Source organism: Lynx canadensis, chromosome D2, assembly GCF_007474595.2.
Source record: "Lynx canadensis isolate LIC74 chromosome D2, mLynCan4.pri.v2, whole genome shotgun sequence".
NCBI lineage: Eukaryota > Metazoa > Chordata > Mammalia > Carnivora > Felidae > Lynx > Lynx canadensis.
This window is the reverse complement of record NC_044313.2, coordinates 42073008-42099445: the sequence shown is the minus strand read 5'-3', so window position 1 is coordinate 42099445 and position 26438 is coordinate 42073008. Positions and strand designations below refer to the sequence as shown.

Here is a 26438-nt window from a genome sequence, read left to right as displayed (position 1 = left end):
GAGCCCCCTGCTTATGACAAGCCAGAGGCTCTGCTGAGCTAGAACTGGGGAAGGCAGGGCAGGAGCCTGGGCCCAAGGAGGGATCCCCAGTGAAATTCCCTTTTGCTGCTACCTCCTGATACTGTCACTCCTGGAAGCGAGGCCAGGGTCGGTGGCTGCGGATGGCCAAGGGCAGGCTGATGTTCCTCTAAGATGTCCACGTCTACCTCCCTCTTCAGCTCAGGGATGAAGAAAGTGTGATGAGACCTAGTTATTATCGGCTAAAAATAAGAAGGCTCTTGAGGTCCATTAATGAACAGATTTCATTCACAGTCACATTAAGCCCTTTTATTGAATCACAGATACATTTCTCCATATAGGGTCACAGAGGCTGCGAGACGGGCCTGCACTGTCTTACGGTCATACTTGGATATGATGCAGAGGCACAGAGCTACTTTCCGAAAAGTGTCCTTGAACCTCTCAGGCCAGGACAGTGCTTTCACACCAGTTACAGACAAAACAAAATATTCTACTTCTTGAGAAGAGATCAAAATCTCTCTCTACACTTTCATGCCATTTCATTCTCTTTCTTTCCAATAAAAAAAAATGTTTCACACACTTTTCTTGGTATTATAAGTACAGTAAACATTTTCCCCCCGGATTCTCAAAAGACCCATGGTCGTAGCCACCTTTTTAAAGCTGGATGTGGCTGTTCTTGGCTCATTTGTCTATGACCCATAAGTACCTGCAGCTCAGTGGAGGCAGTCTAGAACCAGTGGGACCCATCCCACACTACACAGGCATCTGAGACCCACCGGACCCTTCCCCGTGGGGCCAGCCCTGTGTCACCTGCCAGCCTTGTTAACATGCTCTGTGCTTACACAGCCGGTGATTTTCACTCTTGCAACACTAAACCAAACCAGAATGTTGGCTAAGGCCTCACAGTCCAGGAAGGACCTCAGGAAGTGAGGCATGGAGGGGTTGCTTGTGGTCTTCAAGCACCTATCACTCACTGCTCTGGAATGAGTCGCTGAATGGAGTCCCAGTGAAACTACTGAGTCCCATGCCACAGGGGCTAAGCCCCCTCCTCTATTTTCCTCCGTCTTGAGTTGGCTTATTTCTCTGAGACACCCGTGCCTGGCATTTCGTGCCAGGAAAAGGCTTCCCATAAATAGCTTGCAAGACAGATGTACTGGCAGAGGTAGAAAAGGCCCACCATGCGGGTGGACATGTTCTCTGTCACCGTTCCTGTCCTGGCAGGACACTGATCTGCGGCCCAGGCTGGGACAGGGCAGACAAGTGCGGGAGGGGTCCACAGGAAAGAGCAACTCCAGGTAAAAAGCCTTTGGAGAGTTACCCTGCAAACATTTTCCACATCCATAGCCATTCCAGGAAAACCATTATGTATTTATGTATTTATGTATTTATGTATGTATTTATTTATTTATTTATTTATTTATTTTAACGTTTATTATTGAGAGACAGAGAGACACAGAGCGTGAGCAGGGGAGGGGTAAAAAGAGGGGGAAACACAGAATCTGAAGTAGGCTCCAGGCTCTGAGCTGTCAGCACAGAGCCCAACGTGGGGCTTGAACTCACAAACTGCAAGATCATGACCCCAGCCCAAGTTGGTCACTTAACCAACTGAGCCACCCAGGCGCCCCCAGGAAAACCTTTTCTTTTTCTTTTTCTCTTTTTCTTTCTTTCTTTCTTTCTTTCTTTCTTTCTTTCTTTCTTTCAATTATGGGCATCGCTATGCAGCCACTTTAATCAATACAGACTAAAAACCCAAACCTGACGTATTTTTTTTACCTATACTTGTCTTACAGAAATTCTACTGAAAAGCATAATTATGACATTCAAGGACAAGAGGCTGAGGGTGCAGAGTACTTTAATTTACTATCGACATGGATTAGAGATAACTGGTTGTGGTCTTGCAAATGGCAAATGACAAATAGGGGAGGTTTACATTCCCTAGGGAAATGGAGAGGATTCTCTAAAATTCTTCTGGGCCTGGGGACGGTTTGGGGTATCTGGAAAGAGAAGTTACCCTGGCAGCTGGTGACCTTGGGGGAGGCTTGTCTCTTTCTAGGACACATTCAGAGTGTGGGTAGTGAAAAAAATGAAAACCAAGAACGTGGAGTGAAGGAGGGTGAGAAACTCAAGTCTTTCTCTCTGCACAAAATTAGGGAAGGAGACACAGGATTGGATTCCTATTTCAAAGACATGTTGGGCTTTTTTCAAAGAGCGGAATTTGGCTAAAATCCCAGGTGTCCCAGCCCTTGGTGACAGATGAAGAGCGGGCCGTGGGGACTGGGGCACATCCATGTCTGCATCCACAGGACACCAGGGTGCTTTGTCCTGGAAGGAAGCAGTGTAGATCATCTCATACAGTGGAGCAAAACCCACCAAATTCTCTTGCTGATCAGCAACTAATTCCAACTCCCTTTGACTGTAAACCAAGACTCAAAACGTATGTCTAATTCAGTGCACAAAGGGCTCTTAATAACTTGGGGTTTTGGTGCATTGGAGGCTGGGCTATGGGGGTGGGAGTGACAGAGTGGTTCCGCAGAGTGCCCGGGAAGAGGGGGCCATCAGTGGCAGCATCCTGGAGGGAAGCCGGGAACACTTGCGTGATGGGCATTGGCAGCATGAGTAGCAGTTGCTGATGGGGAAGCACTCCTGGCTGGGTGGAAAGCAGATCTTTGGGGTGCAGGGTAGAAGGCAGATCTTTGGGGTACAGGGATACTTCATGCAGGGGGGCCTCAATCGGGCAAAGTTGAGGCACCTCCTCTGTAGGGAAGAGAAGAGAGAGAAGGTCACTGAGAAGCCAGTGGGTCCAGAAAGCTGTGGTTTTTCTGGCTGCTGGGGCCTGTCGAGCTCCTTCTCTAATCACACCTGTGCTCTTCCTACTGCCCAGATCCCCAGTGATCCCCTGCTGAATCTGTCTGGGCCTGTCGGTCCCCAGAAGGTCCCACCAGTCCCCACAGGTGCTCCATGTAGTGGGCACTTTGGGCTTCTCTGAACCCATCATTCCCTCATAGTGTTATGCTTGAGTGCCTGTGAGTGACAAAACGTACTGACCACTGCTTTCTTTTACTGAGACTTTCATTGTTATCACCCTACTGTTAAAAATCCTTACTAACCCTTTCGAATAATCTTGGTTTTCCCTCCTAAAGTAGCCACATTAGAAAAACAACACACCTAAAACCCCTTGAATTTATAAGTATGTTATTAATGAATCTGGGACACCTAGAGGCAGACCTTGTCCTTTCCCATATCCACAAGGATATTGATCCAATGAAAAGTTCAAGAAAGACAGACACCCTTGGGGACCCGCATGCCTGTGTGCAGAGTGGAGCCAAGCCCAGAGATGGGTAGGGATTCCTCGCTGTGACTTTCCCAGCAGGACAGCAAGACTGACATACTTTGTAAAATGTCACTTTCTAGGCAACTTTCTATGTAATATCACCTTAGGCTTTATCAAGTTAATATTATTACCTTTTACAGATAAACATTTCTGCTTCTCTTGATCATAACAGAGATATTGTAGAGAGCCCAGACAATACAGACAGACATGCACGAGGAAACAAAAGTTGTTTATTTCCCAATCCCATTCTCTAATGCCGCCTTTGCACAACCACATTCCAGGGCCGAATAGGGGACCCTCTGGTCCATAGCCCAGAGCACTGCAGCTGGGTCTCTTCTCAACACCATAGACTGTTTTGGGCCCATGGGCAGAGTCTCGGTCATGTGGCAGGATGTTCACCATCCCTGCCCCAGGATCACATCAAAAACTCCCAAACTACGCTCAACTGTAAATTTTTTCAATTCATCCTTAAATCAGTTTGATCAAATTCCCTAAGCATGTTCATTACAATTACACTAAAGCAGAGCTAAGCCCATGATTCCTCTGGGAAAAGCTGACGATGTGGTCTAGGTTTTCGCATATTCAAATCTTCTGTTACAGCAGTGAGTGAAGGTTTGTGGTTTCATTATAGGTCAGTACATTTGCGTTACACGTGTGCATGGGTGTGCTGCTGCTGAGAACAGATTGGAAACTTTATCTTTATTTCAGGCTCCTTTATTTCTGCTTATTTACTCCCGAGCATAAACAGATTATCTAGACCTAGCAACCGCTGTGGGATCTCTCTGATTTCATCAAGGGATGACTGTGGGGCACCTGTGCTGAGCCCGTCCTGTCTCCCACGCCTGAGTCCGTCTCCGGGAGCTGCAGGCTGCATCTTCCCATGGACTGCTGGGAGAAGAGAGGGGCCCCACGTGGCAGGGGGAACGCGGAGGGCCAGAGAGACCCTGAGACTGTGTTGCAAGTGTCATGGGCTGAGTGGAGGGGTCTGGGGGTGGAGGGGAGTCTCCTTCCTCTCTGCCTTCCTACCATTTGATGATCTAAGGCAGTGACCAATTACTGTTTACATCAGTTCAGTGCTGCACAGTGAAGGGATTAATCTTGGATCCACTGGCAAATGGGTCACTGCTAGCCCGAATCTCCATGCTTTGGGGCATGGGCTCCATTACCTCGTTTCCTGCTACATCATGGGGAATGTGTGCATGTGTCCCCATGTCTGTGCACATGCTTGGGTTGCCTGTGTGTGTGTGTGTGTGTGTGTGTGTGTGAGTGTGTGTGTGTGTGTGTGTTTGAGTTTTGGGTCAGGGGGAGGAGAGGGTTGCAGAGCACAGGAGAGCCAGCTGCATCACAATCCCAAGGTTATGATCTGAGATCTTCCCAAAGTTCACTGGCTTGACAGACAGCTATCAAGTTCAGTCTTCCTGGAGAGGGGAAGCTATGTCCCAGCTTTATCACACCTCCCTCCCTGATGGAGCTCTCTCTGTGCCATGGGCAAGGACAGAGGACTCAGGAGCTCCTTGGCATGAATACATCATAAGGCCGATCTGTATCCAGGTTCTAATTGTTCCATGGAAGAACACTTTCCCAGCAAAAATACATGAGCTCATATTTAGAAGGAGGTCTGTTATCAGCATACTATCAAAATAACATAGTGACATTCACAATTGTTTGCATATATAACACACTGCGCTGTGGACAGACGGACTCTGTGGACTCTGTGGACAGAACCCAGATATTTCCCTATGACCCTGGCAGCATGATATGGGTGTTGGAGCCTAGACTTGTACGTGAACCTTCCGGGGGTCATCACCTGCCCTGCCGCACCTCTCCACAGCCCCGTCACATTGAGTCCATCACTAAAATTCATGCACTCAGTTTCCACAGCTGTGACATGCAGAGAAGTGACCACCTTGCTAGAAGAGAAGGAGCCAGGCTGGCAGTTAGGCGTCAGCTCCTGACGCTGGCCCTAGGGCTTCTGGGCAGGAGACTTAACTGTGCGGGGCCTCGGCTTTCTCCCCATGGAATTGTGGGGGGATGAAGGAGCTAGTTGTATTAAACACTTAGAACAGTGTCTGGCCTTGGAAAGCTATGTCACAGGCAGGTGTGGTCCCTGCGGGGTGGCTGTGAGGAGGAAAGGAGACGCTGTGCACAGGGCGTTGTGTGGGGGACATGCAGGGTATGTGCACTGGGACACAGCTCTGTGACCATGAACTACGTGCAGTGGGGGAGGGTAAGGTTGGCCACTGTTGGCCAGATTTCCTGGCGGACCTAGCAGTGGTCCTGTTGGTGAGTTAATGGGCTTCCCTGGGATAAAGCAACAAAGGAAGAGAATCAGGACCTTGGATGGAAGCCAGGGTTTGACTCAAGATTAAGAAACTAGATTGAGTCTTCTTCGGTCATTCTGTGTATGTGCGTAGGGAGAGACGGTCCTGAAGAAAACAGCCACACTCAGGTCTCCAGGAGGATGGTCAGAGGGACAAAGTCACATGGGAGGGACCCAGGAGTGGGAAGGGGGCCCACACCCAAAGGGCCTACTTATGGGCTCCCAGCTCTGCTCAGGATGAGGGGGGTTACTTTAGATGGTCCTGGGTGTTGCCACTTGCTCTCTGGGTGGCCTCTGTGACTTTGCTGGCCTCTCAGGACTGTTTTCCCATCAGCAAACAAACAGGGTCACTGTCACTCCCAGCTTGAAAGAGTACTGGGCTGACTCCAGAACTGGCATGGTAGGGGCCTGGCAAAGCGCTGGGCAGCTGCAAGTGCCCCACAATCCATGACATTCCCAGTAGGGTCTTGGGAAAGGGACCATATCAGAGGGTGCCCAGTGCCCCTGCCCTCCCCTCGATGGGGTAGGATGGCCCTTTCTGGTATCTCTCCCTTGTCCACCCTCTGGTCTTGAGCCTCCCTCCATGTCTTGCTCTGTCCCTCTGCAGGAGTGGACGTGGCTGGGTGGGTTCAGGGCACAAGGCCGGTGTGGTGCTAGTGACCATAATGGGGCTGTGGCCCTGGAAGAGGCTCCAGGAGATCCAGATGCAGAATGGGCATCTGTGCAAACATGGCTGGGACCGTGAGCTCTGTTCAGACCCAGAGCCAGGAGCCCAGTAGTCCCCTGAGGAGCCTTGAAACCTCTGACAGCAGACATGGTCCTGCTGGGTGTCAGCACACATCCATGTGTCTCCTCGGCAGGGTCCCCACCCCCAGGCGTGCCCAGGACTCCTAATGCTCACCTGGCTACCAGGGACAGTCATGCTTGCCTGAACTAAGCAAATGACTAATGCAGCCCTCACTATAGATACTGGGGACACCACGTCCTCCAGGCACCTGGCCCAGTCTGAGGTTCTGATCATGGGGAAGCTTAGGCACATGATTCCCAGGAAAGCCAGGAACATGCTCTTCATGGGCCCTAATTCCGAGCCCTGCATTGGTTTTGGGGAAACCATTATGGTTTCATGAGTGCTGACCTGAGGGGGGCAGGGCAGTGAGAAGGGTGGAGGCAGGCCCTGGGGTTCAAGTCCAGCTCTGCCACTCCCAGGTTCTGTGACCTGGGGCAAGTTGCTTGATTTCTCTGTGCCTTGGTCCCTCCTTGGTAAAACTGGCATATTAGTAGTACCTGCACGTACAGTCACTGGCAGGATTGAATGTGAAATTATGGAAAGTTCTTAGACTGGCAGCTGGCATAGGAGGAACTCTAACAATTAGCTGTCACAACCATTAAATTCCAGGGGGACACCTGTAACATGCAGGCTTCTCCCCGTTGTCACAGGCAGTGGCACGTGGAGGGACTCTACTAGCTGGCAAAAGCAGGCAATGTTGGCCAACAACATGGGGGTGTCACCATGCCCTCCAGCATTCCTGGCACATGAGGGAGCCGCCAAGGAGAGTCTCAGAGGATGAGGGTGTGGATCCAGCAGACAGGTTGGGGAGCGTGGTGGGGAGGGATGATGGCTGGGGGTCAGGAGAACTTGCTGGCCTGCCTCCTTCTCCAGCCTCTTTCACTTAAGCTTGGAGGCACTGGGTAACACTCTCCCCAAGAAAGCTTCTTGTCCTTCTGATGGGGACCAGCAAGGAAATGCAGGCGCCCCACCCAGAATCCACACGGGAGGCTCATGAGCACCGCGTCTCCTCCTCTGGGGCATCCTCCCGGAAGATGCCTGGACAGGGCTCTCTGACCCAGAGTCCCTGAGCTCAGCTGCCAAGGGCAAAGAGAAAAGGGCGCCTGCCCAGGGAACATCCCTGTGCCCCTGCTTACCGCGTTCCTGGGCTGACACCACATCAATGGGATCTGGTTGCAGCTTTGCACAAAGTCACACAAGGTGTCCAGTTTGCCCTGAAAACCAGATTGGCTGTGAGGAAGCTCCAGGGCCTGGTCGTCACCTCCAGAGGGGTAGAGGCCCCTCTGCCTGAGATGGCTCCAGAGGGCTCTGTCCCCAGGAACACACCGAGGCCGCCCTGTAGTCTCCGCCTGGGGCAGGGGCCTGGTGGCCTTGTGTGTTTCAGGGCAGGCAGTGTCACTGTAGGTGACAGATTGTTTTGGAACCCGAAATGAGTCTGTATTTCTGGTGTAGGAGGAGAAGGCAGGGGCTACTTTGAGAGGAAGGGTCCAAGGTGGGGGACATGCGGGGTCGCAAGGAGAGGTCTTGCAGGGGAACATGATGTGGGCATCAGGGAGCTGGGCAGGAGCTGGGAGAAGAAGACAAGGGCCTGCACTGGGGCACACCAGGAGCAGATGGGGATGAGGGCTGATCCCGGGGCTGCTGGGGAGACAGGAAGGGAGGACACTGGCAAGAGGCCCTGGACCCAGGGGCAGGTGGCCTCCGGACTTCAGGACCTGCAGTTCAGGCCTCTCTGGGCCCTACTGAGGGGGCAGGTGGGGCTGTGCCTTGTGAGCAGGAAAAAGCCCCAGGCCATGACCTTTGCCCTGTCTGGAGGCGGTTTGGCTTCTTTGAGCCCCCAGGCTGACTGTCCGCCTGCTGTCATGTTGCCATCTGGGGCTCCTTGCAGGGTCAACAGGGAGACAGCGGAACTAGGACTAATGTGCCCGGGCCCTGGTACAGCAGTTCCAACGGGTGCATCACCACAGATGCAGGACCAGGAGGAGGGCAAAGCCCACGAAGGAAGAATATGGGGTTCTTCCTTCCTCAGCCAGGGCTGCCTGGGGCCTCCCCACCCTGTCTTCATGCCCCCCTGCAGGGCTGGGAGCTCCCACCCAGGGTGCGGCCCTAGCACTTTCTGTGAGGATGTTTCCTCACAGCCTCCTCCTCCTTGAGGCCCTTGTCCCCATGTCAGTGCGTCCAGGGACAACATAGTTAGCTTAGTCCCTCACTTTGCTGAGCTGACTCATGGAACAAACTTTGCTCAGAATTTTCCTTAAAGGATTCTTTTTCTGACCTGTGGGAGACTGTTTGTGATCGAGCTTGTGTTTTACTCCTCTGCCTGGTGGCCAGGAAAATGGAAGCCATTGTTGGAACCGCTGACGACCTCAGACAGCCTGCGACTGGCGGGCTGTGGCCAGCCACCAACATCTGCAGACCTGGGCCCCTTCCAAGCCTGGTGCCAGGCTCCAAGTGGTGTTGGTGACGGCAAGAGCCCTCACAGTCTTGCCCTCTCCTGGGGCCCGGGATCGGGATGGCCTCTGCAGTTTTTCCCGTGCCCAGGGATCGATGTAGTGCCCACAAAGCTCATCTCCACCCAAGCCACGGTTCATGTGGGGCCATGGACTGGCTGCCCTCCCTTGTCCCTCAGCCCCACCTAAAGGCCCTTCTCACCTCTATCCGTCTTATCCCGCCTCCTCGGCACCTACAAGGGACCACCACTGGGCGGGGCCGTATACATTCCCTCACGGGTGCCTAGGAAGAGAAAGTACAGTTTGCTTCCTGGTCTGGCAGCTCCCGGGTGCAGACACATGACATCTGTCTGTTGCCCCAGCAGCTGTCAAGCACTGGCCACTCGACAACGGGAATTTGGAGATACCAAGGACAAATGAAGAACACTCTGTACTGTGACAGTGTCCTCCTTGTGAAAACAAGCAAACTCCTTTGGTTTGCAGATATGGCTTTTCCCCAAAAGGCCAACAAACTCTATCCTGTCCCTCTGTGCCCTGGTGCCGCCCTTGGTGGAGAAGCCTGGTCCTGCGGCTGTCAGTGGATAGGAGGGCCATCAGGGTAAAGAATTGGTGGGCGACAGGGCTGCATTCACCTGACCCTGGCACATCCAGTCTCCTCAGGTGACAATGTAACCTGCTACTGTACAGCCCCAGACACTGAGGGCTGTTTCCTACCAGCTCTCAGGCTCAGGTCCCCCTGTTTGGGACACTGTGTCCCTGCCACTGAGTGAGCCATACCCGCTCCTCAGATCCCTGCTCTCTGTGCTCACCCGGCATGGGCCTTACTCAGACTCCATGCCAGGGAAGACCCCTTCCAACCTCCCCAGCTCTGCACTCCCCACAGTACCAGCCCGGTCAAGCCTCTTGCCTGCCAGGTGACAGGGGTAAAGATCAGTGAAATTCAGCCCAGTATTCATTAGAGCCTGAAGGAGGCGACCTGGTCCTGAGACCTGAAGCTCTTTTTCCAAGAACTCACCTGAGACCGGGCGAAGGTGCAGCTATGAGCTGTCCTTTGGGAACTGGCAGAAGTTCCAATATTTTTGGGTCTACAGCCATTGCTGAAATAGGCTACCCCAAGTTGCTGAGTGGCACAGCTCTCGATCAGGCTGAGTTGCACACTCGGGAAACGTGTTTTGAGTCGTAAGTCCTCCCGAGGGCCCTCCCTGCCCCTCCATCACCCTCTTCTTTCGGCCAGCTCTCTCTGCCCAGGTAGGTGGCAGGCAGTGGGGCAGCAGGTGGAAATATCCCACAGGCAGCAGGACCCCTTGTGTGAAGGTCAGCGTGGGCACCAGGCACACCGACATGAGGACAAAAATCAGGACTTACCATTACTATCTTCTGCACTGGTGGCTCCTTGCAGGGCTAGAATGTTAAAGAGACATGAACATCGGCTGGAGGAGCATGAGGGCACTGGCTCGGCCATGCAGACGGAAGGGGACCCTACTCAGCAGCAGTGGGACAGAACGTGGGCTTTGGGTGTCAGTCTGCGAGCCCACTGTCTATGGGATGTGGCCAACCGGCTCCAGCATCCCGAGGCTCAGGCTCCTGGGTTATCAAAGGGGAATCGGACCTCCCTGGCGGTGGACAGGGAGACAGCCAGACTAGGGTGCCTGGTCCCTGGTGGAGGTGTCCACGCAGTAGTTTTCATTAGGAGCCCTTCCATGACATGAAGACAAGACAACACGTCCAATTCCCTTCCTCCTCTCCCCTCACCTCCCACAGCCCGCAGCCCTCCCTAGTCCCCACTCTGTGCTGACAGCCCCCACTCCCGCTTTCTGTCCTCACAGCTCCCCCTCCACAGCAATCCGGCCTGCTTCTGTCTTGCTGCTTTGCTCTGTCCTTTCCCACCTCTGTGGTTTCCTCTTCCTTCACCCAGCTCTGTCCCGGGTCCTTGCAAACCCAGTAGCCAGTACGTCTGCCCTTCTCCCTCCCCGGGGGCCAGTGTCTCTCCTTTGCTAGGGCCCTGATGCCACAGCCTATGAGGCTGACATTTTACCCGCCACCCCCAGGTACCAATACCAGAGCAGACACCAGACTGTGAGCTCCTGTGTGCAGGATGGTGGCAGCTCCTTTCCCGTCCCTGTGTGCCAAGTATGGGGCCCATCATGTCCTGGCCCTTAGTAATGACTGAGAAAGGAAGGAAGACGCACTGGCTGTGTGCAGAGATCTGGTTTCCAAAGCTCAGCTGCCCCAGAGTCTAGGAATCGTCCCAACCATCAGGATTGTCCCTCGGGGCCCCCAATGCCTCCTGTGACCCACTTTCTTCCCTCAGCAGCAGAGGCCTCTTCTGGTGCTTGGTCTCCCTGAGTTCTCCAGAAGCCTGCCTGCTGTGATGCCTCCCTTGTCACTGGGTACTGGGGTGGCTTATCCCCAGAGGACAGGGCAGCTCATAGGATGCCTCTGGAAACAAGCATGAAGCAGGAGGGTCCCTGAGATGCAGGCTGAGTTTCTGCCCAGGAATGGTAGACACAGTCTGTGCCTTTGTTTACTCATCTGATGGCCTGGGAGTTTATGGGAACCCGCCCAGAGGCAGGATCACGGGGCAGGGGTAGGGGCTGTATCCCTCAAGTTGTTGGCATGGGCCTGGGGAATGGTACTATGTTCAAGATATCACTTACCTTTTTGCAACAGCATAGCCAGAAGCAGCAGGAAAGACACAGGACTGTGAGCACGGCTGCGAGGAGCACAACCAAGTAGATAGGTTGGATAGGTGGCATAAATGATGCCAGGTTTTCCGGGGGAGTCATGACTTCTGGAGAAGGAGGAGCTGGAGAGGGTGGTTCATCACCTTCTGATGGCATATTCTGCAGAAAGCACACGTCAAAAGTCTAGGGGAGATCTGGTGGTCCTCACTGGGTGCCTCCCCCCAGCACACTACACCTGCACATCGTGTGTTCCCACTCACCTCAGATTTCCCCACCTCCAGGGAGCACTGAAGGCCTGGAGGACAAGACGGCACTCAAAGAGCCGCTGTGGAGCCCTGGGCCACAGAGCCCACCACTGGCTTTGTTCTGAGGCTCTGGCCCAGAGCCCTGACAAGGACCGGAATCCCCATGTGTGACATGCCAGCCCTCACTGCACGCCTCAGCCGCACGCGGTGCAGTCCTGCCCTAAACCAAATGCTCGGCTTTCCCTGAGGCAGGGGAGCTACAGGGGACAGAGTCTGTGCCCAGGAGGGGGAAGCAGGGTGGGGGCCCATGAACTCAGGCTCCTCCTGAGTTCTTTCCTAAATGTGCCTGCTGAGGGCGGCCTGTCAGTTAGGCTCCTGAGGGACAAATGGCCGAGTGTGGTCTGCTGGTCGGTGAGTGCCTGTCCTGGCACAAGCGAACACACAGTCAGAGGACTGTCCATGCTGCTGGAACCCTCCCAGCTGGGACTGGACACTAGGCTGGTAGCAATCAGGCACGGGCATCGCTCCTCCCAGGCAGCCCTCTTCCTGTGCCTAACGTGCTCTGTCGCCCATGTCATGCTGCCCCGCCCCAGGTGCCCGGGTGACGTGGAGCTCCGAGAAGTGGGCACCTGGGAGCAGCACCCTCTTTCCCACGTGCCCGTCCCTGAGCTGAGTCCCAGGCCCTCCCCACAGCCCTGGCAGCTTCCCACCAAGTGCCGGAGAGCAAGGTCCAGCAGAGGTCAGAGAGTTAGCGGAGAGGGATGGCTGAGGAGCACGAGAAAGCAGCAGAGGCAGAGGGGGAGGCTGATGCCCTCTGCAAAATGACAGGGGTGTTCCCCAAGTGGGCTTGGGCTTGCGGGCAGTGATGGGCGTGTGTGGGTTCAGCTGTGTCAGCAGCTGCTGAAACACCCTGATTGCACAGGGCCACAGTGGGTCCCGCTCTCCAGATCCCCTGTGTCTGGGGCCCGGATTTGGAGCACCTCGCTGCCCCAGAGGTTCTGGACTCAGGCTCCTAACACACTAGCCTCCCAGCCTCTCCCACCTGCCCAGCTGGAGTGCAGGATGGAGCCCCGAGCTCCCCACTGCTATTCTTGGGCCAGCAGGGGTGGCAAGGGGCGAGGCGGGGTGGCAGAGCCCCAGCACCATTTCTGGACTCTGCTTAGAGCTCTAACCGTTCCCTTTCCTGTGCCTTCAGGGACACCTGGTTCCCAGAGAGAGAGAACAGAGGTTCTGCAGGACCTGGACAGAAGGCTACATGGCAGGTGCTCTTGTGGAAGCACTCCCAGGGCACCTCACAAGCCCCATGTGAGGGCAGCTTGCCAATGAAGGGCTGAGGGCCCCAAGCTGGCTCTGAGAAGTCATCCCAGCCCCCTGTCTGCACAAGCTACTTTCTTGGGCCATTGGCACTGTGTCCCTTCTCCTGCCTCCCAGGGCATGTGCTCCTTAAGTGTAAGTGCTCTGGACAGCCCCAGGAGGGAACCTGCCACCTTACCCTGGAACTCATACAGTTGTCGCTGGTGATGTTAGCATCACTCCTGATGAAGCTGATGGCATTATTCAGGCTAACTTCCACATGGACCAACCTGCAGCATAGAAATTGTGGATAGACAGAAATAGCCCCAACAGACATAGTTCTTGCATGTGGATCAAACCACATCCCCCATTTCTTCTCATTGTAACTGATCATCAGGGATTGGGGCCACCAGTGAGCACATGGCATGGGTAAGGAGAGCTCACACCAAGCCCTTGAGATCAATCTCTGCAGTGAAGACTGACCAGGCATGAGGAGTCCTGCCTGGGGTCAGATGCCGTCCTGGCCATGGGCTAGGTTTCCAAGGAGGGTGGATGGGTGTCACCATCCTGACTTTTCTCAATTTGCAGAGTATGTTGGCTTTAGCTCTGATGGCTACCTGGAGCAAAGACTTTCCCTGGGGACATCATCTCCAGTAGTCTCCCTCCTTGGCAGAGACTGGGCTATAGCATATCCCTGAGCATCTCAGGTGACCACCAACAAGAAGAAGTGGAGAGTATGCCCTGAGACTTTGGGAGATACACATGTGCTGCCCCAGCAGAGGTGACATCCCACATCCTATGTACCTCATAGTGGCAAAAACTGCACCTGTGGCCCTTGACCTGGGCACTTACTGGTCTGGTTTTTGTATCATTACTCCTGAGCATGTTATGCTGTTATCATCCACAGTGGTGGCTTTTTTATCTAGGAGAAAACCACAAGAGAATAATGTCAAGGAGCATGCCCATCCATCCATCTCCCCTCAGCTGGCCCCTGGCAAGCAGACTAACACTGGAAGATGCCAGCTTCTCTTCGCTGCCTTCTTCTGAGCCCCTGCTATACACCAGGCCCTGTGCAATGCCTGGCTGGAATGCAAAAGGTTGAGTCCCTGCTCTCAAGGGCCCTACATTTGAGGGATGGGAGGGAGACAATGAAATAACAAAGAAGAAAATAAATGTGGAGAGGGACACTTCTTGAGACCACAATAAACAACAGAAGGCACAGCGAATAGAGGGGAAGGGACAGCTGCTTAGGAATGTGGGGCCTGTCCTGTCCCTAAGAGACACCATTTCTCTTAAGGGACTGAAGCATTTACCGTGTAATGTTGTGATGTCTGGAGGTAGCTCTGGGTTTACCAGATGGCCCTGCAGTAAGACATCATGGCACACAATCTCATCAGGTCCAATGAATGCACTGGGGGCTCAGTGGGAGATAGTCCTACTGTACCACCCTGCTCTCTGGGGAGGATCACACCCATCTCAGCGTGAGGGCACATCTACGTACCCAACATGTGCTTCTACTGGCCACTCACCCATCATGGAGGAATACCTGATGCCTGAGTATTTCCTTACATTATAGGCCTACATAGGTGATATGGTTTAGCTCGACTATCATATTGGCTTCGTTTTGCAGTAGAGGAAAAAGAAGCTGAGAATAGAACCCTCATTTGGTCAAGGTCAGACAAGTAATGTGTGCCTGTGCCAGGATTCCTGGGCCTGGGCCTGGAAGCTGGCATCCTGTCTCAATCCCAGATGCACACATTCTCCTGTGAAGCTCCCAGTGTGCCTGGCCCAGGGCTACCTGTGTTTCTCGCCAGCAGACTCAACGGATTCGGGTCCTTGTCTCCCAAGGCCAGTGAGAGCTGAGCCAAGGGAGGGGGAGTACAGCTCTGGGGCACACCCAGCACACCACAGCCATTCTTGGCAAGGGTTAAAGCCCTGCTAGGAGAGGCTCTTGTGGTTGATGACTTCCCAGCTTTGAGGTATAGGTCACCAGGCTTCCCAGCCAGGTCTCTCCTTCTACCTGATCTATCCTCACAGGACCCACAGTGAATGGTAAGCAAGGGCTTTGAAAACTTGGCTGGCTGAGGGGAAGGCAGCCTGTTGTAGGGAGTTTGTCACTTGGAGGCACCAAGAGAGCTACTTACCGAAGAATTTATCATTGCTGAAGCGGAATCTACAAATAACTTCCTCCTTGTTTATTGCATTATTAAATCCTTTTCCAGAAATCATAATTTCATAGTCTTCTGCAAAGCAACATTCAAAGGTCTGTGTAAGGTGGGGCTGAGGGCTGCCTTCCCTCTGTCTTACAAGGCATGTCCCCCCACAAAATGGAATTCTCAGGAAGCAAACAAGTTGAAACAAACAAGGCTGACCTCTGGAGTCAAGATCCTCACCCAGTGTAATGGAGGGTCCACTCTGAGTAACAGGGGAGATTTAGGCTGTAGGGGGGCCTCTCATCTTCACCCCTGATACTTGGAGTCCATTAAAGGGACCCAACCTCATCATCTGTATATGCTAAGATTCTGGGACCCTGCACAACGAATCCCCCATGGAAGAAGTCCTGTCTTAGCTGTGGTTCTGGAAGTCTCACATGATTGCTCTTCCCCTGCCTTTGCCTGAGGCTTCATGGACTACACATAACCCACCTGGGGTTTAGCAAGCACTTCCTCTTTGAGTGTGGAGACACTGATATGTGAGGTGCAGGTCTAGACCCTAGACCTTCCCCAGGCTGCTGAGCCTCCCCTGAAGCAAACACCAGGGGATAGAGAAGACAGCTGGTAGACTGAACCCTAATGATTTAGCCAGGCTAACATGTGGGTCTTTAACTGCAAGCCCAAGGTCATTAGCCTCCATCACTGCCTCCTGTCCCAGACTGGGTCATTCCAATCCTGGAAGCTTGGTTTGCCCTAGCTCAATTTATTTATTTACACAACCTTTATTATAGCACAACCTTGGACCTGGCTGCCCTTATTTCTCCTGCTTCAGGTCTCCCTGCAGCTCCCATTGATCAGGGCAGTGTTTGCAAATTCTCTGCTTTGAAGAAAATAGATTCTGGGCCTGTGGCCCAATGCTGGCTGCTGTTGTGGTTTGTTAGGCATTCAAGTGTCTTCCAAAAATGGGTATCAACACTTAAAGCCTGCACATTTTCCCTAATAACCCAGATCACTAGCATTCTTCAAAAAATGGGAACACCTGGAAATGGTGGGTTCATATTTCTGCATGTCAACCATTGGCTGGGCCCTGTTCACATCAGGGGAGCTCCTCAGGGGCCAGCGCCTGCCTTACTGCACTACACCCCACATGCAGTCAACCATCCTTGGCTTGGCCTGACACATGCCTCCTGCTCACGGCACCAGCCTGGCCCCCGAGGGCACTGATGGCAGTGGTCCACCCAGCGGAGGCTTGACGTCTGTAAGTAACACGTCCTCTCCCACACACAGTAACAAAGAGTACAATGCTGCTTTGAACTCGGTTGTGCCAGGCTGCCTGCTCAAGGCTCACACTTCATAAGGACGCTTCTCACCATGACACGGGGCTCTGTGATTGGCCTGGAAGGAGCAGTTGGGCTTATCTCCTGTGCACCCTTTCGCCATCCTGGCTAGGGCCACCCTGAGCAGAGCTTTGGCTCTCAGTCTCAAGGAAGTGTCATCTGCAATTTATATTCCAGGATTTTTTATTGCAAAGAAGCATTTCTTTACAAGACAGAACTGTAAATTGACAGCCCACACTGTAATTAGATACAGGCAGAGAAGGGAACAGTCAGCTGGCTGCATGTGGACAGATCAGGCTCCAGAGGAGGCAAAAATAGTGAGTAGAGCCTTCCTGCCACAAGCACACAGGCAGAAGGAACCGAAAGTGGGCAAATCTGTGCCAGGCCAAGCCATGTAACACCAGTGTTCATCCAAAATGACACTCCTCACTAACTGAGCATATACTATGGGCAGATCTACACTTTCCTTAACCTCTAATACCCGTGAGCTAGGCATTCCTACCCAAGCTTTCAGAGAGGGAACCTGAGGCTAAGAGAGGGCAGGTGGCCTCCTCCAGACCCCTGGCAGGTACAGGGCCAGGATCTGACTTCAAGTACCCATTCCAGGACCCACTTCTACCCCCTTTGCTCTTGTCTTAGTTCTGAGCAGCTATCATGAGGCTGCTTCACAGGGATGGCCCCATAGTGCCTGCACTTCTCGGGAAGAGCACATGCTGTCCATATGCCTGTGACCCCCTTCCCACCATGCACTCCTTGCAGCCTTCAGGCCCTGCTTAGTCACCACTTCTCCTCCGCAGCAGCACCCTCTGTGTCCCCAGGCACTGCCCCTTTAGAGGGTCTTGTCATCTGGCAAGTCTCGGTAAGTGGAAGGCAGGGTGATGGTGTCAGACTTTTGAGCAGAAGAGATGTGGACTTAAAGGATTTTGCTTTGTCTAGTGGCTGCTCCTCGGTTCCAACACCCCTCACCCAATTCCTCCAACAGTAACACACACAGGAGGAGAATGAAGCCAAGGATGGATGAACATTGGCTTTCAGGGAGCTGTGTCTCTTAGGTAGAGTCCCACTGTGCACCTGCTCTCGGGTGGCACAGGGACCATCCAGTCCCTGGCATGGAGACCGATCCTTCTTTATGAGAACTTTCTTTCTGGAGGAAGAGTTCTACATCAGGCCTCCTGGGGCTCCAGAGAGAGGAGCTGGGAAGGCAGGCAGCCCGCTGACAAGGTCAGGAGGAAGCCAAGCAGTGAGGAAGGACAACCAACCAACCATGAGACTGACAAGGGCACCAGGTGGAAGTGACCTGTCCTGGGAGGGTTGGGCTCTGGGAACACCATCTGTTGCCCAGCACAGGCTCTTTGGGAGAAATTCGACTCTACTGACCAACGTTTAAGCTGTGTGTCCTCTTAATGCCACAATTCTACTTCTGGAATTGATCCGGGGAATCCTGACCCATGCCCACAGAGAGGTGAGCCTCAGGGTGTGCACAGCCTGCTGTAGCCACAATATCAACCAGGGGAGACTAATGAAAGAAGTTTCCTCCATCCATGTAATAGAGTATGTGCAGATGGCTGGAAAATGTTATGAACTGCATGATCCCATTAATGTAAAAATACCTTGAAAAGCATATATAAATAGCTATTTGCATCTATATGATCAATTATATATGGTAGCTATTTCTGGGAGGCAGTAGTAGTAGAAAAAGGGGAACCTCATTGTAGAGGGACAGTAGCTATCCAAGCTGGTGGCAATGGTGTCTTTGCACTGCTTTTGCCTTCTGGGTCTTACTGCCCCACAGTCTGCCTTGCCTTCTGCACACAGTGAGTCTCCTGGCCACCCTGCAGGACCTGTTCCCCAGCTCTCAGAGAAAAGCCCGCCTCTGCCCTGTGTCCTACTATGTGCCACCACTGATGTGCCATGGCTGTTGGGCTTTGTAGACACTCGCTCTGGGCCAGTCACACACAGGAAAAAGAATGAGAAGGTGCCACCTCCAGCTGTCCTTCCAGACACAAATATCGAAGCATATCCAGCAAACACACAGGAGTGATGATTCTCCAAACCACTGTGCCGAGAGTACCTGGCCAAACAGAATGTTTAAATAGAATGTTCATATTACATGAGTCTACTGAGAAGATATTTTAAAGGGTCAAACAGCCTATGGAGGAAAAACTGAGAAGAATTGCCTTCAGAGGTTGGGGACAAGGATTGTCTGGCAAGTGATCTGAGGGGATTTTCCAGGGACAATGGTAAATTCTGTCTTCCTGGAGTGTGCATTTTTCAGAAGTTGTTAAAAAATACACTGAAGTTTGCTGCAATTTAAGGAGAGCTCTTAAGTAATATTTCTATAAATAAAGATATGCAGAATGATGGGCTTTAGAAGTGAGGTAGCCTGATGTCTGTAATTGACTTGAAACACATAAAAAAATAAGATGCACTGTGTGTGGTTTTGTGTGTGTGTGTGTGTGTGTGTGTGTGTGTGTGTGTGGGTTTGTGAGAGAGAGAGAGAGAGAGAGAGAGAGAGAGAGAGAGAGAAAGAGAGAGAGAGAGAGAGACCAAGCACACTGATTAGATAAATGTTAAAGAAATATGGTGAGATATTAAATATTAACTGCAAAATCCAGGTAGTGGAGACAGGGTGTTCATTGCACAGTTGTTTCCACTTTGCTGTACGTTTGAAAATTTCCTTCATAAAAGGTTGGTAACACATCAAAGAACTGAATGAGAAGAATCAACCGTGACACAGCCAAGCAAAAGTCATGGCACATTCAAGGTGAGAAGTGACTGAGAAGGACAGACCAAGGGCTGTGGGAATCCAGAGGGGCCAGTGAACCAAGAAAGGGACAAGGATGAACCCCCTGTGAGTGTGGCGTCAAAGGATGGATGGGCTGGACCCTGTAAAGTGGGGGGAAGTAGGGTCTTGTAGGAAGCCTAGTGACACCCCAGCCTGAGAGCTGAGGGAAGACCTGACTGGCCCTGCTGTGGGGCTAGGGGCCTCAGACTTCCAGGCCAGGCTGGGGTTAGGGAAGGGGCTTTCTCAGTGCCCTCAGGCACTGTGCAGATGATGGGCTGGAGCACAGGCCTAGAGGCAGGAAGGCCAGCAGAGGCCTCTCTGCCTCATCCTGGAGAGCACCCTGAGAGACTGAAGAGGTCAGGAGTCTCGTGCTCATGCCCTGTCTGCTTCCCAAGGCACCCTGACCCACTGATTTATTTCAAATGACAGCCTGATGAAATGGCTCTTTCTATTTCATTTGGGGTCCAGGTTCCTGCCTTGAGCTTTGCCTCCAAGTGACTGTCATGTCCCGTGGCAGCTTTCGTCAAGAGGGCGACAATCTTAAAGGTCAGAGCAGGAAATGCTGAGTTGAGCTGTCAGCGGGTGTGTGGCAGGCACCTGTAACCCTGGCCAGGCCGCCATGGGGGATGGACAACGACTGATGTTTGCACCTGCAGTTTGACATGCTGCTCAGACGCCGTGACCTGCGTGTGTGCAGGGGACATAATCAGAGGAATGAAGCTGTCAGGTCGGCTGCACGGCGGGGTGCTTTAAAGCAGAAGCAGGGCAAGAGCCCACTTGTGTGGGAGTCTCCTGCCTGCCTCCAACCTCTCACTGCGAGTTGGTTAAGAAGACAGGAAGAGTCGGAGAGCTGCTGCCAACAGCTGGCTTAGTGGGAGATGCTTTCATACTGGTGATGTTACCCCCACCCCCCCTCCCCCCCACCCCGCCCATGAGCTCAGCCTTGGGGTGGAGGCGTCAAGGATGGTGGGACTATTAGTACCACTACTATTGGTTAGGGCTTCCCAGCTTCTAGATCCTGTGCCGGTCCTTGTAAGATCGCCCGGCCTTACGTCTTACGAGAGATGTGCTAGTGGGTGTTGTTGGAGACGAAAGGGGAGCTCACAGATGTTTGGTAATTTGCTCCAGGTTGCAGCAGAGCCAGATCTGAACACAGCTGTGTCTGACCCCATGGTCTACTGCACGATAGCCTTACAGTTAAGAGCACAGAGGCCGACCCGGTCTCTGGGTCTGCGTTTGGCCGGATCCAGCTGTGTGTGCTGTTACCAGGGGAGTAAGTGTGCTTATCCACCCTCCTCAGTACCAGTCTCCATGATGAGACATGTAAACCTGTACACACAGAGCTCATCGCAGGGAGGGGGCTTCTATCACAAAAGTCACTGCACAGGATGTCCTCACCAGACTGACTCAGGGACCTTTGTAGGGGGGGAGAGGGCACGCTTGTGAAGTTCCAGATGTCGGGGAGAGGCGTTCCCCACAGAACAAGGTGTGTTGTTAAGCTGTATTTGTATGGATACCTTTTGTCGGACTATGTTTCTAGTATGATGCTGGCCATTGAACTGTTCCAATTCTTTTATTCGTCCTTTGAGATAATCATGTTTTTCTTTCTTCATGTTGCTGATGTGGTAAGTTACACTGATATTTCAAATACTGAATTGACTTGCATTGCTGGGGTGATCCCTAATTATTATTGATGGACTCTTCTTTTTACATGTTGTCAGATTCAGATTCCATTTGCTGGCATTTTGTTGAGGGCTTTCAAAATATACTTTTTCTTATTTCTTAATTAAACTTTTGGTTCTGATATTTTAAAAAGTTATAACAGGGGTCACCTAGGTGGCTCAGTCGGTTAAGTGTCCGACTTCAGCTCAGGTCATGATCTCACGGTCTGTGAGTTTGAGCCCCGCGTCAGGCTCTGTGCTGACAGCTCAGAGCCTGGAGTCCGTTTCAGATTCTGTGTCTCCCTCCCTCTCTGCCCCTCCTCTGTTCATGCTCTCTCTCTGTCTCAAAAATACATAAAAGTTAAAAAAAAGTTGTAACACTAAACGTATTGTGGTACTCATTTTGCAATATGTGTATGTGAAATCACGGCATATTTTAAACTTATACAGAGAGATATATACAAATTATGTCAAAACAAAAACAAAAGAATTACACACATACCCACACATCATTCCTGGCATGAACACCTCACAAAATGATACAGTTGCTTACATATCCAGTGCATACGTCTATACAACTACACATGCATACACACACCACACACTGAAACTGCATGCTCACATCACACCCACCACACACACAACACATACTCACAACATACATCCTTGTGTTTACAACAGTGACTCTAGCTCTTACCTCCTGCACACAAATGCAAAGGCTCCACTTTTGTAATTTCAATACATGCCTTACTTGTGAGCTGGAATAGAGGGGTGGCAGGTCAGGGACAGTGCATGGGAGGTTGTGGCGAGATGTCACCCCATCCCCTTTCTCACATCCCTTACTCACTGGTTCTACGATGCTTCTCAGTTCCTTAAATCCATTGTCCACTCCAATCATGTGTTCTGGGCTGTCTGCAATTTCCAACAGCTACAAGGGAGAGGAGGTGACTTGAGCGCATAGGTAGGGGATTAGGACACAGAAGTCCCCATCCCAGGAGGCAGTCTCTTGCCTCATGCCATGTTAGACTCTGAGGCCCAGACCCTGGCCTTGGCCAGCAGCCCACCGTTAGGGAAGGGAAAGCCCTTACTTTACTTTACTCCGCACTTTGGGTGTGGAGATTTGACATGACATTTGTTATTCATTTCTTCCTTGTTAGCCATTATTCTCCTCTGCCGAGGAGCATCCTTGGGCAACCCTGGGTAAGCCGTCTTTGAAAGTTCCTCATCTAGGATTACAGGTGGCACCTTGTTACCTGTTTGGAATTACCTGGTCTTTCCTATAGTCTTTTACACCAATGGCATAAATGGTTGACCCCATTTTCCGAGCCTTTGCAGCCTAAGAGAAGGAAAGTGGTGAGTATAAATCACTAAATATGTGGAACAAAATACTGGTAATGATGGACTGGACTCACTTCGTACTTTGTCTCATCAAAGGACTCTGGTAGCAGTGTTCCATCCGTCAAGGAGATAATCATGGAAGGAACTTTGTTTTCTGCAGAAAAAGCAAGTGGCCTGGTCAGTAAAGGCACCCAAGTGACACTCTGCAGGCTGCTGGGTCCACAGCACTGCTCCTCACACCTCCTCCTCCAGAGGACAGGCACCCGACCTTAGCACCCAGTATCAGAAGTGCCTGGAGGACTAGAAGCCCAGTCCTGGAAGGAGGAGGGGACTTAGGCAGGACCCACATTACAGACGGCACTGAGCCCTGCTCCGGCCCTTCCTACTACGGTCACTATGACCAGACAAACAACCTTTGCCCTGAAAGGCAATTCCATTTACTTCACTGGACAAGCGTCAGCCTTTTAGATGAGCAAAGGGAGTGACAGCCAGACTCAACTGTACAAGGTGTCCCGCAGCTCGGTGGAGGGTGGGACTCTGGCTCAGGCAAGCACGTGCAGAAAGACCTGCTGTATCCACAGGCCCAGGGATCCAGAAGGTGAGGTCAGAGGCTCTCAGAGCTGAGGATGCCGTGCCCAGCTCAGTGCCTTTCCCCACCAGGCCCATGCTTCTTTCCTGGCAAGAGCTGGAGCCCTAACCTAGATGAACATGGTTCTGGGCAGAGCACAGCCGTTTCCAGTGTTGGAGGCACAGTCACAGGACGACATCAACCAAAGGGAAGGAACCGCAGGGAAAAGGCATCAGGGCCAGAGATGTGATGGAGACAAAGTGTGGGCAAGGGGGAAATCCAGCTCTTTTTTTCTGAAAACAGAATCCTGTCTGCTCCTGGTTCCCTTTGCTTTTCTCGTTCAGGCAGCCCAAGTGTTGGTCATGCACCTCACAGTTACCAAGAGCCTAGATGGTACACACATGATCCCATGTGGTTCTGAGACTCATCACTGGGGGTGGTTTTCATCCTCACTGCACAGAGGAGGAACCTGTGGCACAGAGAGGGCAAGCACCTTGCTCCAAGAATCAGCGCTAGGAAGGGGCCAAGGAGGGTCTGCACCTCGTTGAGGTCCAGGCCTGGCTCTGTCCCCACACCTGCCCGTAATGAAGTCACCAGGAAGCTTACCTCCAGAGTTTGCTTTTTCAATCTGCTCATTTGCCTGCAAGTAAATGAAGGAGTGTTGGAGTCCTGGGTGGGAGGACCCAGGATACTCTAAGAACTCCAGAAAGCAGAGATCCTCAGAGCTCTAGATTCGGTACCTTTTTAAATCCTTCATGCATGTTTGTGGCTCCAGTAGGCACTGTATTCTGAAGTTTATTAAGACCACCACTTATTTCATTTCTGAAAAAAAAAATCAGAAAAGGGATTGTGGTGGTATGAGGTATTGACTATTAAAAAGAGCCCAAAACTAACCTTTGTGCACTGCTGGTGGGAATGCAAACTGGTGCAGCCACTGTGGGTAAAATTATGGAGGTTCCTCAAAAAATTAAAAATGGAAATTCCATATGATCCAGTACTGGGTATTTACCCAAAGAAAATGAAAATGCTAATTTGAAAAGATACAGGGACCCCTACGTTCATTGCAGCAATATTTACAATGACCAACGTCTGGAAGCAACTCAAGTGTCCAATGATAGATGAATGGATACAGAAGATGTGGTGTATATATTCAATGGAACTTTAGCCAGTCATGAAAATTAACAGATCTTGCCATTTCCAACAACATGGATGGATCTAGACGACGTTATGTCGAATGATTAAGTCAGACAGAACGATAAAATACTATATGATTTCGCTTATATGTGAAATCCAAAAAACAAAACAAAGAAGAAAACAGACAAAAATCAGAAACAGACTCATAAATACAGAGCACTATCTGATGGTTGCAGAGGGGAGGGGACGGTGGGGACGGGCAGAATGGATGAAGGGCAGTGGGAGATACAGGCTTCCGGTTATGGAATGAAAAAGTCACATGAATGAACGCTACAGCAAAGGGAATATAGTCAAGGATGTTGTAATAATGTCGTAGGTGACAAATGGTAGCTACACTTGTGGTGAGCACAGCATAATGTATAGAAGAGTCAAGTCACTATGTTACACGCCTATAACTAATGTAAAACTAATGTGTGTCAGCTATACTTCAATAAAAAACAAAAAACAAAACAAAACATCTCCAAGCCATCCTGGAGCCACTGTGCACTGTGCAGACCTGTCTAGTCGGGACACGATACAAATCAAGTAGCCTGGTCATGACCTTATGCTCTGTGTCCTCGATATGAACAGGCCTTGCTCAGGCCTTCTCTGTCCCCCATCTGGTGAGCATGGGGTGGGGGGAGGCTGCTCTGCTGCTCCCATGGGTATGGCCTGGCTTTTCTGCACTCACCACTGTCTCAGGCACACTACCTGGGGGACCCTCAAGAGCCCTGTCTGCAGTCACAGGATGTGCCACTGTGAATCTGCACTCACAGTGTAACTGGCAGGGCTTCTAGCACCTACTGGGTCCCTTGGGAAGGCACACTCTTCCTTCAGCAGGTAAGGCTGAGTTTGGAAAAGGTCATCCTGCTGATAGCCCTGCCCTGTCCCATCTTACCCTATCACAGAATCCTGAGGTTGGCTCGTTGCCCTCCCACCACCCCAAAAAAACCACTTCCCCTTCTGGATTGACACCAAAGGAAGAAGCAAGCTGCTTAATGAGAGAACTAGGGCTCCTGGGTTCACGTACTCCTGAAGAAAAAGGCCAAAAGCTGGGGAAGTGTCTCAAGGGCTGCCCATGCAGGTGGAGGGGCAGTGCTCCCCTTGCTGCCATGGGTATGTGGCCAGGCGGCTGCTGTTAAGGGGGATTTCACAGGTGGGACTGGGGCCCTAGGTTCAGGATAATCCCACGTGACAGGCTGAGCTGGCACAGCAAGGCTAGGAGAGCTGGGACCCTGAGAGGGCTTCTCACTGTGGGAAGTGGAGATGTTGCTGTGGGGTGAGATCTGAGAGCCCCAGGTCCAGTCCCACCCAGCCCAGGAGGTGAGGCCTGGCACCCATGGACAGTGGAGGCCAAACCAGGTGCTACTGCACTCAGCAGAAGCCCTCTCCCTCCCTCACCACACACCAGAAGATTTTCTTCCACCCCTTCCCAGTGTCTAGCCCAGGAGCCCCCAGGCTTTTTCTTGCCCAAGCAGGCTCTCCCCAGGGAGTGTTGCTCCTCTAACCTTGCTCCTAGCTATGTCCACGGAGGGGATACCAGCTCCTTGTCTCCTAGCAGTCCTTCTTACTCTTTAACATCTGTCTCAACCCCTTGGATCCCCTCCATCTCTTCCCTGTCGTCACCCTCCTTGCCATCAACCCTGGGGGCTTCCTAGCCTCTAGGCCCCTGGCTTTTCTAGTACCCAGAACAAGCCCCCTTTGGACTTTGTCTCCTCAGCCTACTCTCTCCTAGCAGAAAGGGCTCAGAAAGCATTAAGCAGGGTCCCATCCCTGCTCCCACATTCTCTGCAGACCCTCAAGAGTCACACCTATATCAGGCTCTAGTGTCCCCTCCTGGATTCTCTCTGCATGAGGTCCTTCCCAGGCTCCCTGCCAAAGGCCTCCTCAACTCCTAGGCAGTGGGGCATGTTTAGGAAGGCCAATCCCAGGCTGAGCCCAGTTCCAGTCAAGGTCCTGTGGGGGTTTAGGAGCTGGCAGCTTTAGGGCCCTGATCTGAGTGTGAGCTGTCTTCCCAGATGCACATCTTGCCCCTTCCCACCAATTTCACACCATTTCCACTCCCCTAGGCCCCACTCCCACTCCTGAACCCTGGCTTGGGGAAGATGTTACTTTGTTCACTCTCCAGAGATGACCAGGGAGACCCTACCTGAGCCCCCCCACAGCTTCTCACATCTGGGCCCTGAGCCCCCCACCTTGGAGGAGGCAGAGGTCTTACCTCCCCAGTGGGCAGCTCTTCCTCCAGAGCCCCCTGCCCAGCAGCCCTGTATCTCTCTGCCACCTGCCAGCGTCTCT

The 26438-nt window shown here is 52.2% G+C and overlaps 1 protein-coding gene across 1 annotated transcript in view; it reads right to left on the bottom strand.

Moving 5' to 3' along the window:
• Window positions 1–2517: 2517 nt before the first annotated feature.
• The window catches only part of ANTXRL (ANTXR like), a 36112-nt gene continuing 12191 nt past the window's right edge, over window positions 2518–26438 (bottom strand). The window contains exons 4-17 of the mRNA XM_030335465.1: window positions 23711–23792; window positions 23577–23610; window positions 22477–22556; window positions 22332–22400; window positions 21912–21992; window positions 21762–21822; window positions 15273–15371; window positions 13981–14050; window positions 13328–13418; window positions 11564–11749; window positions 10272–10307; window positions 9109–9189; window positions 7593–7670; window positions 2518–2772 (exon numbers count right to left, since the gene is read on the bottom strand). Coding sequence (XP_030191325.1) covers window positions 2518–2772; window positions 7593–7670; window positions 9109–9189; window positions 10272–10307; window positions 11564–11749; window positions 13328–13418; window positions 13981–14050; window positions 15273–15371; window positions 21762–21822; window positions 21912–21992; window positions 22332–22400; window positions 22477–22556; window positions 23577–23610; window positions 23711–23792 — 1303 coding nt within the window. The remainder of the gene's footprint in view (window positions 2773–7592; window positions 7671–9108; window positions 9190–10271; window positions 10308–11563; window positions 11750–13327; window positions 13419–13980; window positions 14051–15272; window positions 15372–21761; window positions 21823–21911; window positions 21993–22331; window positions 22401–22476; window positions 22557–23576; window positions 23611–23710; window positions 23793–26438) is intronic.